Raw genomic sequence first — 18,511 nt, 5'->3', positions numbered from 1 at the left:
AATTCTACCAGACGGCTTTCTCTTTCATTTCTTAGCCCCAATCCATATTCACTTACTACGTTTCCTTCTCTTCCTTTTCCTACTGTCGAATTCCAGTCACCCATGCCAACTAGCTCCGCAGATGATGAAGAGATTGATGAAATGTATGATGAGATAAAAGAAATTATTCGGGTAGGGAAGGGAGACGAAAATTTAATAAAGTTGTACTACTGTGGTAGGCGTGGGCTTCGTATTTATCTTGGCCACAATAATGCGTTCCCTATGCTGTTTGTAGTAGCTTACCCGCACTCCTATTTTTTTATTCATTATTAAACCTACTCCTGCATTACCCCTATTTGATTTTGTATTTATAACTCTGTATTCCCCTGACCAAAAGTCTTGCTCCTCCTGCCACCGAACTTCACTAATTCCCACTGTATCTAAGTTTAACCTATCCATTTCCCTTTTTAAATTTTCTAATCTACTTGCCCGATTATGGGATCTGACATTCCATGCTCCGATCCGTAGAACGCCAGTTTTCTTTCTGCTGATAACGACATCCTCTTGAGTAGTCCCCGCCCGGAGATCCGAATGGGGGACTATTTTACCTCCGGAATATTTTACCCACGAGGACGCCATCATCATTTAATCATACAGTAAAGCTGCATGCCCTCGGGAAAAATTACGGCTGTAGTTTCGCCTTGCTTTCAGCCGTTCGCAGTACCACAACAGCAAGGCCGTTTTGGTTAGTGTTACAGGGCCAGATCAGTCAATTATCCAGACTGTTGCCCCTGCAACTACTGAAAAGGCTGCTGCCCCTCTTCAGGAACCACACGTTTGTCTGGCCTCTCAGCAGATACCCCTCCGTTGTGGTTGCACCTATATATTCTGTAGTTTTTGTAATATGTGGACATTTCACTGAATTTCTCTACAGAATGTTCCAGAAACATTTATTACGAGTTTAATTACAGACTTTTAGTTGGTGATTTCCGTAAGAATATGTTGTCCTGACTTGCAAATGTACATAATTCACAAGCGTTTCCAAAAATAGTGGTTTACACAGTTAATTTGCGTTATGGTAAACAATGAATTTTACTAATTGAGTTTTAATCACAAAATTGAATGAAAGAGATTATTAACATTTATACACTATTAATGTTGATTCCAGAACTTGCTCTTTCTCTTCAGAACATCCCGAAATTCATATCAAAGTAATAATCATTTATCCTAACCGCACATTATGTTACCTGATTAAGAACATGCATTAATTAGTCTGTGACACAGTTAAACATTTTCGTTAGAACTATTTCACACAATTGCACTAAGTGACCTTATTCACTAAGTGTTCTTATGCAGTACACACACCTGTTTTAGCGTGTCGCATACTACGAAACCTTCTGTATCGGGTACTCCACATGATCCAATACAGCCCGCTTCGTTTTTTTTTTTTTTTTTTTTTTTTTTTGTCCTCAGTCTACTGACTGGTTTGATGCGGCCCGCCACGAATTCCTTTCCTGTGCTAACCTCTTCATCTCAGAGTAGCACTTGCAACCTACGTCCTCAATTATTTGCTTGACGTATTCCAATCTCTGTCTTCCTCTACAATTTTTGCCCTCTACAGCTCCCTCTAGTACCATGGAAGTCATTCCCTCATGTCTTAGCAGATGTCCTATCATCCTGTCCTTTCTACTTATCAGTGTTTTCCACATATTCCTTTCCTCTCCGATTCTGCGTAGAACCTCCTCATTCCTTACCTTATCAGTCCACCTAATTTTCAACATTCGTCTATAGCACCACATCTCAAATGCTTCGATTCTCTTCTGTTCCGGTTTTCCTACAGTCCATGTTTCACTACCATACAATGCTGTACTCCAGACGTACATCCTCAGAAATTTCTTCCTCAAATTAAGGCCGCTATTTGATATTAGTAGACTTCTTTTGGCCAGAAATGCCTTTCTTGCCATAGCGAGTCTGCTTTTGATGTCCTCCTTGCTCCGTCCGTCATTGGTTATTTTACTGCCTAGGAAGCAGAATTCCTTAACTTCATTGACTTCGTGACCATCAATGCTGATGTTAAGTTTCTCGCTGTTCTCATTTCTACTACTTCTCGTAACCTTCGTCTTTCTCCGATTTACTCTCAAACCATACTGTGTACTCATTAGACTGTTCATTCCGTTCAGCAGATCATTTAATTCTTCTTCACTTTCACTCAGGATAGCAATGTCATCAGCGAATCGTATCATTGATATCCTTTCACCTTGTATTTTTATTCCACTCCTGAACCTTTCTTTTATTTCCATCATTGCTTCCTCGATGTACAGATTGAAGAATAGAGGCGAAAGGCTACAGCCTTGTCTTACACCCTTCTTAATACGAGCACTTCGTTCTTGATCGTCCACTCTTATTATTCCCTCTTGGTTGTTGTACATATTGTATATGACCCGTCTCTCCCTATAGCTTACCCCCACTTTTTTCAGAATCTCGAACAGCTTGCACCATTTTATATTGTCGAACGCTTTTTCCAGGTCGACAATTCCTATGAAAGTGTCTTGATTTTTCTTTAGCCTTGCTTCCATTATTAGCCGTAATGTCAGAATTGCCTCTCTCGTCCCTTTACTTTTCCTAAAGCCAAACTGATCGTCACCTAGCGCATTCTCAATTTTCTTTTCCATTCTTCTGTATATTATTCTTGTAAGCAGCTTCGATGCATGAGCTGTTAAGCTGATTGTGCGATAATTCTCGCACTTGTCAGCTCTTGCCGTCTTCGGAATTGTGTGGATGATGCTTTTCCGAAAGTCAGATGGTATGTCGCCAGACTCATATATTTTACACACCAACGTGAATAGTCGTTTTGTTGCCACTTCCCCCAATGATTTTAGAAATTCTGATGGAATGTTATCTATCCCTTCTGCCTTATTTGACCGTAAGTCCTCCAAAGCTCTTTTAAATTCCGATTCTAATACTGGATCTCCTATCTCTTCTAAATCGACTCCTGTTTCTTCTTCTATGACATCAGACAAATCTTCACCATCATAGAGGCTTTCAATGTATTCTTTCCACCTATCTGCTCTCTCCTCTGCATTTAACAGTGGAATTCCCGTTGCACTCTTAATGTTACCGCCGTTGCTTTTAATGTCACCAAAGGTTGTTTTGACTTTCCTGTATGCTGAGTCTGTCCTTCCGACAATCATATCTTTTTCGATGTCTTCACATTTTTCCTGCAGCCATTTCGTCCTAGCTTCCCTGCACTTCCTATTTATTTCATTCCTCAGCGATTTGTATTTCTGTATTCCTGATTTTCCCGGAACATGTTTTACTTCCTCCTTTCATCAATCAACTGAAGTATTTCTTCTGTTACCCGTGGTTTCTTCGCAGCTACCTTCTTTGTACCTATGTTTTCCTTCCCAACTTCTGTGATGGCCCTTTTTAGAGATGTCCATTCCTCTTCAACTGTACTGCCTACTGCGCTATTCCTTATTGCTGTATCTATAGCGTTAGAGAACTTCAAACGTATCTCATCATTCCTTAGTACTTCCGTAACCCACTTCTTTGCGTATTGATTCTTCCTGACTAATGTCTTGAACTTCAGCCTACTCTTCATCACTACTATATTGTGATCTGAGCCTATATCTGCTCCTGGGTACGCCTTACAATCCAGTATCTGGTTTCTGAATCTCTGTCTGACCATGATGTAATCTAATTGAGATCTTCCCGTATCACCCGGCCTTTTCCAAGTATACCTCCTCCTCTTGTGATTCTTGAACAGTGTATTCGATATTACTAGCTGAAACTTGTTACAGAACTCAATTAGTCTTTCTCCTCTTTCATTCCTTGTCCCAAGCCCATATTTTCCTGTAACCTTTTTTTCTGCTCCTTCCCCTACAACTGCATTCCAGTCGCCCATGACTATTAGATTTTCGTCCCCCTTTACATACTACATTACCCTTTCAATATCCTCATACACTTTCTCTATCTGTTCATTTTCAGCTTGCGACGTCGGCATGTATACCTGAACTATCGTTGTCGGTGTTGGTCTGCTGTCGATTCTGATTAGAACAACCCGGTCACTGAACTGTTCACAGTAACACACCCTCTGCCCTACCTTCCTATTCATAACGAATCCTACACCTGTTATACCATTTTCTGCTGCTGTTGATATTACCCGATACTCATCTGACCAGAAATCCTTGTCTTCTTTCCACTTCACTTCACTGACCTCTACTATATCTACATTGAGCCTTTGCATTTCCCTTTTCAGGTTTTCTGGTTTCCCTACCACGTTCAAGCTTCTGACATTCCACGCCCCGACTCGTGGAACGTTATCCTTTCGTTGATTATTCAATCTCTTTCTCATGGTAACCTCCCCCTTGGCAGTCCCCTCCCGGAGGTCCGAATGGGGGACTATTCCGGAATCTTTTGCCAATGGAGAGATCATCATGACACTTCTTCAATTACAGGCCACATGTCCTGTGGATACGTGTCTTTAATGCAGTGGTTTCCATTGCCTTCAGCATCCTCATGTCGTTGATCATTGCTGATTCTTCCGCCTTTAGGGGCAATTTCCCACCCCTAGGACAAGAGAGTGACCTGAACCTCTATCCGCTCCTCCGCCCTCTTTGACAAGGCCGTTGGCAGAATGAGGCTGACTCCTTATGCCGGAAGTTACAACGGTAAATTTTCGCCGATGTCTTGGGCCCGAAATTCGTCGGGTCTGAACCTGATGGAACACATCTGGATCGGTTTCGGTCACCAGATCCGCGCTCACGAAGAGCCGTCCCGTTATTTTTGGGAATCACCTGACCTGTGCGCAGACATCTGGTACTACGTACGAGGGAGAGTCAAATGAAAACCTTAAATTTGTAATAACAAATCGAAATTTCGCGCCGTTATCCTGTAAGTTGGTTAGCGTGCTACAAACAGCTTGCAGAATAGCCTGTATGTGGCAGCATAGTGCAGATGCACACTTACCGTCGCAGTATCAGTGGTCGCCCCACTTGCGACTTGCACCAGGGAAGAACAGCATTCTGTTATTCGGTTTTTGCTTAGTGAAGGTGTCAAACCTATTGCAATTCATCTACGAATGTAGGTTCAGTATGGCGATGCATGTTCGTCACAGCAGCAAGTCTACAAATGGAGTAGGAAGTAGGCAAATGGTGTGACTTCAGTGGAAGACGCTCCTCGTCCAGGTCAGGCACAACGAGTTGTGACTCCACAGAACATTGCAGCAGTTGAAGCCATAGTGAAGGAAAACCGTCGAGTGACACTCAATGACATTGCAGCATGTTTACAGATTAGACATGAGTCAGCACACCACATTGTGCATATTGTGCTCCAGTTTCACAAAGTGTCTGTGGGTGCTACAGCAGCTGACTCCCGAAATGAGAGAACGACGTGTTGATGCTTGTGAAGAACTTCTTCGGCACTTTGAACGAGAAACTTATGGCTTCCTTGCAAGAATCGTTACTGGGGACGAAACCTGGGTTCACTTCCACCAACTGGAAATGAACAGAGCGAGCAAGGAATGGCACCATTCCTCATCACCAAAACTAAAGAAGTTTCGAACAGAACCATCAGCAGGGAAGGTTATGCTGACTCTCTTTTCGGACGAAATGGCGTCATTTTGGAGCATTACATGCCTAGAGGGACCACTGTAACCAGTGCATCATACACAGATCTCCTAAAATATCATCTGCGGTCTGCAATCAGATCAAAGCGACGTGGATTGCTGTCAGCAGGTGTCCTTTGCAACATGACAATGCAAGGCCCCACACCGCCCGTACAACAGTTGCAACAATCACAGACCTGCATTTTAAGTGTCTTCCTCATCCAACATATTCACCAGACCTTGCCCCAAGTGATTTCCATATGTCTGGACCACTCAAAGACGCAATGGGAGGAAAGAAGTTCCGCTCTGATGAAGAGGTACGCCACGCAGTGTATGAGTGGTTGCGCGGACTACCAAAAGAATTTTTTTCTAAATGAATTTATGCACTTTGTTAGCGCTGGAGGACTTGCATTGAGCATGGGGAAGATTATGTTGAAAAATGATACAGCTCGTACCACCTCTGCACAATAAATAATATTTTAAAAAAATGTTTAAGGTTTCATTTGACCCACCCTCGTATCTCTTGTAACCTACCAAGAACTTGTCGAATCCATTGCAGGCAGAATCAATATCGTACTGCGTTCGAACAGTGAACCAAGACGCTATTAGTCAGGGGGCCACAGAGTTTTGTTTTATCAGTGTGTCAGCTGTACTGCAGAAGACAGGCAAGCAAATTAACGTGAACGCACTAATCATCGTCAACACCACAATGTTTGAGTGAAGAGGGGAATACGAGGATTTGTGTTTTACACAAAGCAGAATCCCCAAAAATGTGGATATTTTACAAACATCCGCAGACCGATTGCAAACGTTTAGTATTGCTTTAATTGAGATCTCGTCTTTCTGTAACGAATGTAGCAGTGTTCTTCCATTGTAAATAATAAATGTCTGCAATATGCTGGCGTCGCTCTGTCGTTATACTCACTCGAGGAATGGAAATCTGTCTGTCAGATGAGTCCGCTTGGCCAGGTCAAAGTTCAGGTCGTTCATGAGCAGCCATACCAACTCCTGTGTCCATGTCGTTCCTGAAAACAGAACACGATAATTAATTATTTTCGACTGCTGCGCTCTGTTTATTAATATTTACACTTGGTCCACACGTACATAACGAAATTGATCGTTTTTTTCTCGCCTTACATTTTTTAAACTAGTTGTACAAAAAAGATATAAATGTTTAAATTTACTTCATAACGTGCCTGGTATACAGGGTGGTCCATTGATAGTGACCGGGCCAAATATCTCACGAAATAAGCATCAAACGAAAAAATCACAAAGAACGAAACTCGTTTAGCTTGAAGGGGGAAACCAGATGGCACTATGGTTGGCCCGCTAGATGGCGCTGCCATAGGTCAAACGGATATCAACTGCGTTTTTTTAAAAATAGGAACCCCCCTTTTTTATCACATATTCGTGTAGTACGTAAAGAAATATGAATGTTTTAATTGGACCACTTTTTTCGCTTTGTGATAGATGGCACTGTAATAGTCACAAACGTGGTATCACGTAACGTTCCGCCAGTGCGGACGGTATTTGCTTCGTGATACATTACCCGTGTTAAAATGGACTGTTCACCAATTGCGGAAAAGGTCGATATCGTGTTGATGTATGGCTATTGTGATCAAAATGCCCAACGGGCGTGTGCTATGTATGCTGCTCGGTATCCTCGACCACATCATCCAAGTGTCCGGACCGTTCGCCGAATAGTTACGTTATTTAAGGAAACAGGAAGCGTTCAGCCACACGTGTAATGTCAACCACGACCTGCGTCAAATCATGATGCCCAAGTAGATGTTTTAGCTGCTGTCGCGGCTAATCGGCACATCAGTAGCAGACAAATTGCGCGAGAATCGGGCATCTCAAAAACGTCGGTGTTGAGAATGCTACATCAACATCGATTGCACCAGCACCATATTTCTATTCACCAGGAATTGCATGGCGACGACTTTGAGCGTCGTATACAGTTCTGCCACTGGGCACAAGAGAAATTACGGGACAATGAAAGATTTTTTGCATGCGTTCTATTTAGCAACGAAGCGTCATTCGCCAACAGCGGTAACGTAAACCGGCATAATATGCATTATTAGGCAACGGAAAATCCACGATGGATGCGACAAGTGGAACATCAGCGACCTCGGCGGGTTAATGTATGGTGCGGCAATGTGGGAGGAAGGATAACTGGCTCCCATTTTATCGATGGCAATCTAAATGGTGCAATGTATGCTGATTTCCTACGTAATGTTCTACCTATGTTACTGCAAGATGTTTCACTGCATGACAGAATGGCGATGTACTTCCAACATGATGGATGTCCGGCACATAGCTCGCGTGCGTTTGAAGCGGTATTGAATAGCATATTTCATGACAGGTGGATTGGTCGTCGAAGCACCGTACCATGGTCCGCACGTTCACCGGATCTGACGTCCCCGGATTTCTTTCTGTGGGGAAAGTTGAAGGATATTTGCTATCGTGATCCACCGACAACGCCTGACAACATGCGTCAGCGCATTGTCGATGCATGTGCGAACGTTACGAAAGGCGAACTACTCGCTGTTGAGGGGAATGTCGTTATACGTATTGCCAAATGTATTGAGATTGACGGACATCATTTTGAGCATTTATTGCATTAATGTGGTATTTAGAGGTAATCACACTGTAACAGCATGCGTTCTCAGAAATGATAAGTTCACAAAGGTACATGTATCACATTGGAACAACCGAAATAAAACGTACCTACGTTCTGTATTTTAATTTAAAAAACCTACCTTTCACCAACTGTTCGTCTAAAATTGTGAATCATATGTTTGCGACTATTACAGCGCCATCTATCACAAAGCGAAAAAAGTGGTCCAATTAAAACATTCATATTTCTTTACGTACTATACGAATATGTAATAAAAATGGGGTTCCTATTTAAAAAAAACGCAGTTGCTACCCGTTTGACCTATTGCAGCGCCATCTAGTGGGCCAACCATAGCGCCATCTGGTTTCCCCCTTCAAGCTAGACAAGTTTCGTTCTTTGTAGTTTTTTCGTTTGACGCTTATTTCGTGAGATATTTGGCCCGGTCACGATCAATGGACCACCCTGTATACATATGACCTGATTACCAGCCGACACCCCTATGTGTAGCTCTGCCCTTGTTTGCGTTAGGAACTAGCTGTGAACTGTTACCAATTTATTCATCAAAAAGTACGAGTTACAACTGTTCTCCACATAATGTTAGAAAACAGTCTAAAATATGATAATAAGATAAAACTATAAGAATAAAAAGTGAGACAGAGACGAAATGGAAAGAAGAATAGAAAGGTAATAGAATACAGGTCCTCACGGGTGTAAGTGCAGATATTTCTATATGAGGTACCTTAATATGTACACACATCATTGTATTTATTGATTTTGCTCTGTGTCAAACCTTACGATCTGATGTTTTCGACATGACCGTAATCGGACCGCGAAGTGAATGACGCCTAGCAGTATAGACTAACTGTTCTGCGTCCACGCATCCACACTTCATCACCTGAGCATCTGCCCACGGGAAAATTATCGTTAATGGGTTGCTCTCGCCATATGTACTTGGAGGTGCTACTCAAACTAAAAATGGCTATAGTTATTAGTCTGCAAATGACATAAATACCAAAGTAATTTTGTTCAGTATTTGAACCTACCAAACAGCAGACTGAAGAGAAACGCTCAGCAGAGTCTGGCAATTTGGTTTCAGGGACAAAGTCTAGCGTTTAGAAGATGGTGATGATGAATAACAACAGTCCACTTATTTAAATTTTAGCACTGAACACGTTTCGGACATAGACCATCATCGGGACATCAAATAAAAGTAGTTAATATGGCATATCGTGTCACACAATTGCAGACTGATCCTAGGTGCTGAACTAATGTTTAGACCGAAATCACGTGACGCGATGCGCCATATTAAGTACTTTAATTCGATGTTCCGATGTCGGACCATGCCCGAAACGCGTACACATATAATGTTTTAACAAGTGGTCTGTCATTATCAACGGCAAAAAAAGCAGTGAAAAAGACGTACTTAGCAGACAGAAATTTGTCAGTATCACAAATGATGTGCAAAGGAGACCACAAGTACTGTAAAAAAGCAGTGAAAAAGACGTGCTTAGTAGATGGAAATTTGTCAGTATTACAAAAAATATGCAAAGGGGGCCATATGTACTGCTATATTTTTTTTTTTTTTTTTTTTTTTTTTTTTGAGTGAGGTAATGTAATCTCATTGGCTGAGGTAATCAGGTGTGCTTCCAGGGTCAGGCTCTCTGCGGAGAGTCAAAGTTTGTTACCGTTTGTCGCTGACCATCCATCCTGGCCCCCAATAATAACTCGCCCTCACTCCCACTTTTAAGGTACCACAGAAGCCTATGATTTTAATACGAGGTCGATTCCGAAGTGAACGGCCGCCGTTTTAGCGTGGCACGGAGAGACCCCATTGTCTCATCTACATGTTCTCTGATTTAGTTAGCTTCCAGCTGTTAAAGTATGAACATTGTTCCTTCGCGCATTCGTTTGTTACAATCTCAAAACATGGATACAGTAATTTAAAAAAAGTGAAATACGAAGTGCGATCAGTAATACTATTTCTTTCGGTGCAAAACGTTTCAATGGCAGACATGTATCGTCAGTTGTGTATTGTATACTGTCCAAATGTTACAAATGAAGGTGTAATTGGCAATGGGTCCGATTTAAAAAAAAAATGGTGAAACAAACATTTACGATGAAGAGAGGAGTGTGGGCCTTCTGTTGCGAGTAATGATCTTGTCAAGAAAACTGACGAAACAGTTCGTGAAAATAGATTTATCATCTCCGAAATTTGTCAAGAATTCCCGCAAATTTCTGGAACGATTTTGTATGATGCTGTCACCGAAAAGTTAAGCTACCAAAAGTGCTCGGTGAGTATGGAAGTTACTCACAGAGGTTCACAGAACCAAACGAATGGTCTCTGCCTCAAACTTCCTTTCACGCTACAACGCGGCAGGAAACTTGGGTCGCATACGTAAACGCCGAAACGACATAACAGTCGATGGCTTGGGGCCATACCAATTCTTCATGTAAGCCGAAGAAAGCCCGCCAAACTTTACCATCGAGGAGGCTACGGTTTTTTACGATGCCGGGGGAGTTATGCCCATTAAAGTGGTAGAGCATGAAACGACTATCACTTCAGATGTCCACCGTGAAATTCTGAAGAAACATAAGCGAGCCATTCAAAACAAACGTCACGGTACGCTGACATCCATTGTCGTGTATCTCCATGACAACGCTCGCCTTCACAATGCCCGAAAACTCTTAAGAGATTTTGAAGCAATTCAGATGGGACGTTTTTGATCATCCCCTATTCAGCGCAGACTTGGCAACCAAGCAATTCTCGTCTCTTCGTTCACATACGTCGCAGCACTACGATGACCAACTTCAAAATGCCGTGAAAGGCTGTCTATGCCCCAGACGGCAGAATTTTATGAAGAAGGAATTTGTAATCAGTGAAACGCTATGACAGATCTTTAAATTGAAATAGTGACTGTGTTGCAAAACGACAAAATAAGGCAAAAAGCCATGTAACCAGAGCAGACCCTCACATACAAGCGAATGGAAAGTGTGCTACGTAAACGTAGCTTGCAGTTTTCTACAATAACTCGCCTTAGCTTTCATGCTACCTTACCCTCCAAGCGTTCGCTGAGAAATTTGGAAATTGATACTGAAAGGTGCTTGTTGTCGGCTCTTTCATATTCTCACCACCTATTTTTCTTTCCCGCGATCTATAACAATTATTTTTATAATTATCTCCGAAATATGTAACTAGCTACCCTCAATATACAGACTGGCGCACATAAAACCGGCCCGAACCGGACTGTGAACGCGCGTGAGTAGCATTACTAGCTCGTCAGTTTCTTTGCCATCTTCCAACAGCAGTAGCGTGTGAGTAGCTCATACGGAAAGTAGTTGTTATAAACCGTGTGCTTCATTGTAATGCCTTACTCCATTGAATAACGTGTGTTCCTTGTTGAAGAATACGTGCGGTCTGAATCCTTTAAAGTTGTTCGTGACACTTTTCATGAAAATTAATATTCCTGCAAAATCAACGATTCAGGATCTAGTGAGAAGAGGCGTTCGATACACAGTGGTGTTAATTCAAAGGGAAATAAGGCATCGACTGTACGTACACCTGATGTTGTGGTAAACGTGACGGCACACATTGGAAGAAGTCCCCAAAAGTCAAAACGACGATTATCACAGCTACGTGGAATATCTCGCAGGTCATGTCAACGCATCCTTCATGGCTTAAAAATGAAACCTTACCGTGTGAGTTTTGTTCAGCAAATAAAAGAAGTGGACAAGGGTAAGCGTACACATTACTGTAATTTGTTGCTGGAAAATGTCGCTGGGGGACATCCTGAGCCGTTCCTCCTTTTTTCGACGGATGCAGCTTGGCTTCATCAGTCGGGTTACGTTAATTCACAAAATACGAGACACTGGGCTGCAGAGAATCCCCATGGCATACTGCAAAAGCCGTTACACGATTTAATAATTGGTGTATGGTGCGCTGTATCTGGTAACAGAACAATCGGGCCATTGTTCTTCAGCGAAATTGTCAACAGGCATGTTTACTTGCAATTCTGCAATGAATTTTCGGCTCTGTTAACTCCAAACGAAAAATGTTGTACATATTTCCAGCAAGATGGGGCCACATTGTCCTTAGCTCTAATACATACTGATTTTTCAGAAGAGAGGACCATTAGTAAGGGCTTGTGGCCACCCCGCTCTCCCGACTTGTCACCATGTGTCTTTTACCTGTGGGGATTTCTAAAGACTAGAGTCTACCGCAGAAATCCAAGAACATACGTGAAGAAATTTCGAACATTCCTCAAAGAGTACTGAAAAGTGTTTTCCCTAACACGCTTCGACGTGCACAACTTTGCTTGGATGTTGGCGGAGAACATTTTGAAAACAGACTTTAAATTCCTTTCTAAAATGTGCTTATTAAACTAATAAATTGACTGGAATACTCTCTTTCAAATTCTGAAAGTGGCAGGGGTAAAATACAGGGAGCGAAAGGCTATTTACATATTGTACAGAAACCAGAAGGCAGCTATAAGAGTCGAGGGACATGAAAGGGAAGCAGTGGTTGGGAAGGGAGTGAGACAGGGTTGTAGCCTCTCCCCGATGCTATTCAATCTGTATATTGAGCAAGCAGTCAAGGAAACAAAAGAAAAGTTCGGAGTAGGTATTAAAATCCATCGAGAAGAAATAAAAACTTTGAGGTTCGCCGATGACATTGTAATTCTGTCAGAGACAACAAAGGACTTGGAAGAGCAGTTGAACGGAATGGACAGTGTCTTGAAAGGAGGATATAAGATGAACATCAACAAAAGCAAAACGAGGATAATGGAATGTGGTCGAATTAAGTCGGGTGATGCTGAGGGAATTAGATTAGGAAATGAGACACTTAAAGCAGTAAAGGAGTTTTGCTATTTGGGGAGCAAAATAACTGATGATGGTCGAAGTAGAGAGGATATAAAATGTAGACTGGCAATGGCAAGGAAAGCGTTTCTGAAGAAGAGAAATCTGCTAACTTCGAGTATAGATTTAAGTGTCAGGAAGTCGTTTCTGAAAGAATTTGTATGGAGTGTAGCCATGTATGGAAGTGAAATGTGGACAATAACTACTTTGGACAAGAAGAGAATAGAAGCTTTCGAAATGTGGTGCTACAGAAGAATGCTGAAGATTAGATGGGTAGATCACATAACTAATGAGGAGGTATTGAATAGAATTGGGGAGAAGAGGAGTTTGTGGCACAACTTGACCAGAAGAAGGGATCGGTTGGTAGGATATGTTCTGAGGCATCAAGGGATCACCAATTTAGTACTGGAGGGCAGCGTGGAGGGTAAAAATCGTAGAGGGATACCAAGAGATGAATACACTAAGCAGTTTCAGAAGGATGTAGGCTGCAGTAGGTACTGGAAGATGAAGAAGCTTGCACAGGATAGAGTAGCATGGAGAGCTGCATCAAACCAGTCTCAGGACTGAATACCACAACAACAACAACAACAAACTAATAAAAGTAAATCTGTTACTTAAACTGTTAATTACGTAGTTAGCAACAAAACTGTACAACAAAAATGTAGGAAAGCGATGATGTACATTGATTTTCGTCATTCATATTCCTTCCAGCTCAAGGGCCGGTTTTATGTCCGCCACTGTGTGTATCCACCCTGGTATGTTTGCAATGTCTTTGCACAACCACTGAATCGGAAAGCTTGTTTTAGGTGACTCGTTGGCTGTCAGCAAATTACAGGCCTTGACAGGAGAGTGCTTTTCGTTTTCAAGAGGAAGTCAGACGTCAGATTATCTCGTGGGCTTCAGTGAACAGTGCATGGAGTGAGAAGACCTGTTTTGTACCGGAACCATATTTGGAGCAACCGCGTGTTTCGATTAATCATTTTCGTCCGACGGAGAATCATGATTTGCAATAACTTGTACGATCACAAGATTAACCTTCCAAGCGCCAAAGAAACTGGTATGCATATTCAAATATGGAGATATGTAAACAGGCAGAATATGGCGCTGCCGTGGGCGACGCCAATATAATACAAGTGTCTGGCGCAGTTGTTAGACCGGTTACCGCTGCTGCTATGGAAGGTTATCAAGATTTAAGTGAGTTTGAACTTAGTGTTATAGTTGGTACACGAGCGATGGGACACAGCATCACCGAGGTAACGTTGAAGAGGAGATTTTCCCGTACGACAATTTCACGAGTGTACCGTGAATATCAGGAATCCGGTAAAACATCAAATCTACGACATCGCTGCGGTCAGAAAAAGGTCCTGCAAGAACGGGACCAACAACAACTAAAGAGAATCGTTCATAGTGACAGAAGTACAACTCTTCCGCAGATTACTGCAGTTTTCAGTGCTGGGCCATCAACAAGTGTCAGCGTGCGAACCATTCAACGAAACATCATCGATATTGTAAGTAGGCTTTTTAGGTTTTTTTATTGGTAACGCCACGTAGCGCTCTATATGAAAATCACTGACTGTGCTGTGTGCAGTCTGAGGCTGGTCGGCATTGTTGCAATAATCGCTATTGTAGTGTTGGCAGTTGGCTGTTAACAGCGCGTAGCGTTGCGCAGTTGGAGGTGAGCCGCCAGCACTGGTGGATGTGGGGAGAGAGATGGCGGAATTTTGCGAGCGGACGATCTGGACGTGTATCCATCAGAAAGAGTAAATTTGTAATATTGGACTGATATATATATTATGACTTTTGAACACTATTAAGGTAAATACATTGTTTGTTCTCTATCAAAATCTTTCTTTTGCTAACTATGCCTATCAGTAGTTAGTGCCTTCAGTAGTTTGAATCTTTTATTTAGCTGGAAATAGTGGCGCTCGCTGTATTGAGTAGTTCGAGTAACGAAGATTTTTGTGAGGTAAGTGATTTGTGAAACGTATAGGTTAATTTAGTCAGGGCCATTCTCTTGTAAGGATTATTGAAATATTGAAAGTCAGATTGGGTTGCGCTAAAAAATATTGTGTGTCAGTTTAAGCACAGTCATGTATAATTTTTTTAAGGGGACGTTTCAATATGGGCTGTCGGATCCGTTGGCTACCCTGATAACTGCACAACAGAAACCTTTATACCTCGCCCTGGCCCGTCAACACAGACATTGGACTGTTGATTATTGGAAACATATTATCTGGTCGGATGAGCCTAGTTTCAAATCGTATTGAGCGGATGGACGTGGAGACAATCTCAAGTATCCATGGACCCTGCATGTCAGCAGGGGACTGTTCAAGTTGGTGGAGGCTCTGTAATGTTGTGAGGCATGTGCAGTTTTAGTTATATGGGACCCCTGATAGGTCTAGATAAGACTTCGACAGGCGACACATACCTAAGCATCCTGTCTGATTACCTGCATTCATTCATGTACCGGGTGATCAAACAGTCAGTATAAATTTGAAAACTGAGTAAATCACGGAATAATGTAGATAGAGAGTTACAAATTGACACACATGCTTGGAATGACATGGGGTTTTATTAGAACCAAAAAAATACAGACATTCAAAAAATGTCCGACAGATGGCGCTTCATCTGATCAGAAGAGCAATAATTAGCATAACAAAGTAAGACAACGCAAAGATGATGTTCTTTACAGGAAATGCTCAATATGTCCACCATCATTCCTCAACAATAGCTGTAGTCGAGGAATAATGTTGTGAACAGCACTGTAAAGCATGTTCGGAGTTATGGTGAGGCATTGGCGTCGGATGTTGTCTTTCAGCATCCCTAGAGGTGTCGGTCGATCACGATACACTTGCGACTTCAGGTAACCCCAAAGCCAATAATCGCACGGACTGAGGTCGGGGACCTAGGGGGCCAAGCATGACGAAAGTGGCGGCTGAGCACACGATCATCACCAAACGACTTTCACGCGTCTTGGTGTCATTTCTCTCCAGCACTACTTCAGACATTGGTTCAAATGGCTCTGAGAACTATGGGACTTAACATCTGAGGTCATCAGTCCTCTAGAACTTAGAACTACTTAAACCCAACTAACCTAAGGACATCACACACATCCATGCCCGAGGCAGGATTCGAACATGCGACCGCAGCAGCCGCGTGTTTCCGGACTGAAGCGCCTAGAACCGCTCGACAACAGCGGCCGGCACTTCAGACATTAGTCGACTCCATGCCACGTCATGCGGCGACTTCTGCGTGCTCGTGGGGGACCTTTCTTTGGCTGTTCAATGTATTTTGTTGTGCTGAATTCTATAGAACCGTTCGCTGTGAATTATGTCGTGATTTTGTTTTCGTCTACGTGACGATATATTTATTCGAGTTCATATGGTTTACCCTAAGCTTAGAGAAGGAGGGAATCGTTATGTCTTGAGAGGCTCGTTAGCGCGTTATTTGTCGGTTTAATACGTTCTGTCTTGTATTTTGTTCTTCCATGCTGAGTTTTATCAGAAAGAGGTCAGTTTGGAAATCAATTTATGCTTCCGATGTTGTAAGCGAGTTTGTAAAGGTGAATAGGTATACAATTTTCACTGTAAATTTCTACTTTGCGTTGCATACATTTTTAACTGCAAGTGTTTAACAGTCATTTCCAGCCGTGTGAATGTTTGCTCAAATATGGTGCACACTGGGCGCAGCTATCTCGTTGAGCTAAGGTCGCGTGTGTGATAGGCGAACAGGAAGTTTTCTTATTCCACCATGTTTCGGGAGTGCGTCCACAAAATTATTGATCTTGTACCGATATTTCAGCTGACAGCCTTTCAGCCATTTTCAAGGTGAGTCGCTTGCAAGGTATTTGTGGAACTTTACACTGTGAAGTACACGCACGTTCGTCAGAGATAACATTGTTTGTAACGAGAGCGTCAGTCAACCTTACGCCCCTAATATTAAGACAAAGGAAATGTAGAATCAGCGAATCCGCATTGCTTACGAAGTACTTGGTTAATCATTATCGATGGCATATGCTGGAATGCCAGGCGCTGAAGACCTGGAACAATATTTATTTTTAGAGCGCAGTCATGAAGTGAGGGATTTCCGTGATTTGTCGACCTGGTAGCCCTCGTCTCGGTTGAGAAGGCTGTCTGCTAATCATATTTTCACGGCTTCCTTGACCACTGAATCCGAGTTGGATGAGGCTGTCTCTAGGTCTTAAATTTCTCATAATATAGTATATTATTCTGCGCTTCACTGCCTGGCATTCCAACATACGGAAACTATAATAATGAACCAAATACATCGTAAACATTATGGATTCGCTGATTATGCGCTTGCTTTTTATTTTTACTCTTAGAGGTGTAGAATTTTATCTATGATTGACTTTCTCGTCAGCAAAAGTGTTACCTCAGACGTATACGTGTTTGCTCCACAGGGTAAAGTGCCTAAAAAATCTTGCAAGCGGCTCACCTTGAGAATAGCTGAAGAGCTGTCAGCCGAAATATCGGTACAAGAGTTAATAATATCCCAAATGCACTCCCGAAAATTATTGTAATATTCGATCCACCGGGAAAACTTCGCAGGCCGCTGTGGGCGAGCGGTTCTAGGCGCTACAGTCTGGAACCGCGCTGCTGCTACGGTCGCAGGTTCTAATCCTGCCTCGGGCAAGGACGTGTGTGATGTCCTTAGGTTAGTTAGGTTTAATTAGTTCTAAGTTCTAGGGGACTGATGACCTCAGAAGTTAAGTTCCATAGTGCTCAGAGCCATTTGAGCCATACTTCAGACATTAGTCGAGTCCTAGCCACGTCGTGTTGCGGCAATTCTACGTGCTCGCGGGGGCGCAAGACGATATTAGGCAGGTGTACCAGTTTCTTTGGCTTTTCAGTGTATACTTCTAGATAAGCTCAAGTACTGTGGCATGAATGGGACAGCGCTCAAATGGTTTAAATCATACCTAACTGGAAGAGTGCATAAAATTGAAATAAGCAGTTCACATAATATACAAAAAACCGGTGACCTCTCAAACTGGAGAACAATCAAGAATGGGGTGCCGCAATGTTCGGTCTTCGGTCCTCTGCTGTTACTAATATATATATATATATCTCAATGACTTGCCATTCTATATTCACGAAGATGCAAAGCTGGTACTTTTTACCGATGATACAAGTATAGCTATCACACCCAACAGACAAGAATTAACTGGTGAAATTGTAAACGATGTTTTTCAGAAAATCATTAAGTGGTTCTCAGCAAATGGGCTCTCGTTAAACTTTGACAAAACACAGTACATACAGTTCTACACAGTAAATGGAATGACACCATTAATAATGTAGACTTCGATCAGAAATCGGTAGCTAAGGTAGAATATTCAAAATTTCTAGGTGTATGCATTGATGAGGGGTTGAACTGGAAAAACACATTGAAGATCTGGTAAAATGTGTTATTAACAGCCCAAAAGAATTCAAAAG

At 42.3% G+C, this 18,511-nt stretch overlaps 1 protein-coding gene across 1 annotated transcript in view; it reads right to left on the bottom strand.

Annotated features, from left to right (window-relative positions):
* LOC126424621 (luciferin sulfotransferase-like) overlaps positions 1 to 18,511 on the bottom strand; it is an 85,647-nt gene that overhangs the window by 53,454 nt on the left and 13,682 nt on the right. The window contains exon 3 of the mRNA XM_050087358.1: positions 6,510 to 6,609. Coding sequence (XP_049943315.1) covers positions 6,510 to 6,609 — 100 coding nt within the window. The remainder of the gene's footprint in view (positions 1 to 6,509; positions 6,610 to 18,511) is intronic.

The sequence above is a fragment of the Schistocerca serialis genome, chromosome 10 (assembly GCF_023864345.2).
Source record: "Schistocerca serialis cubense isolate TAMUIC-IGC-003099 chromosome 10, iqSchSeri2.2, whole genome shotgun sequence".
In the NCBI taxonomy this organism is placed as follows: domain Eukaryota; kingdom Metazoa; phylum Arthropoda; class Insecta; order Orthoptera; family Acrididae; genus Schistocerca; species Schistocerca serialis.
Note: the sequence above shows the minus strand (reverse complement) of the source record. Positions and strands in the feature narration are given on the sequence as shown.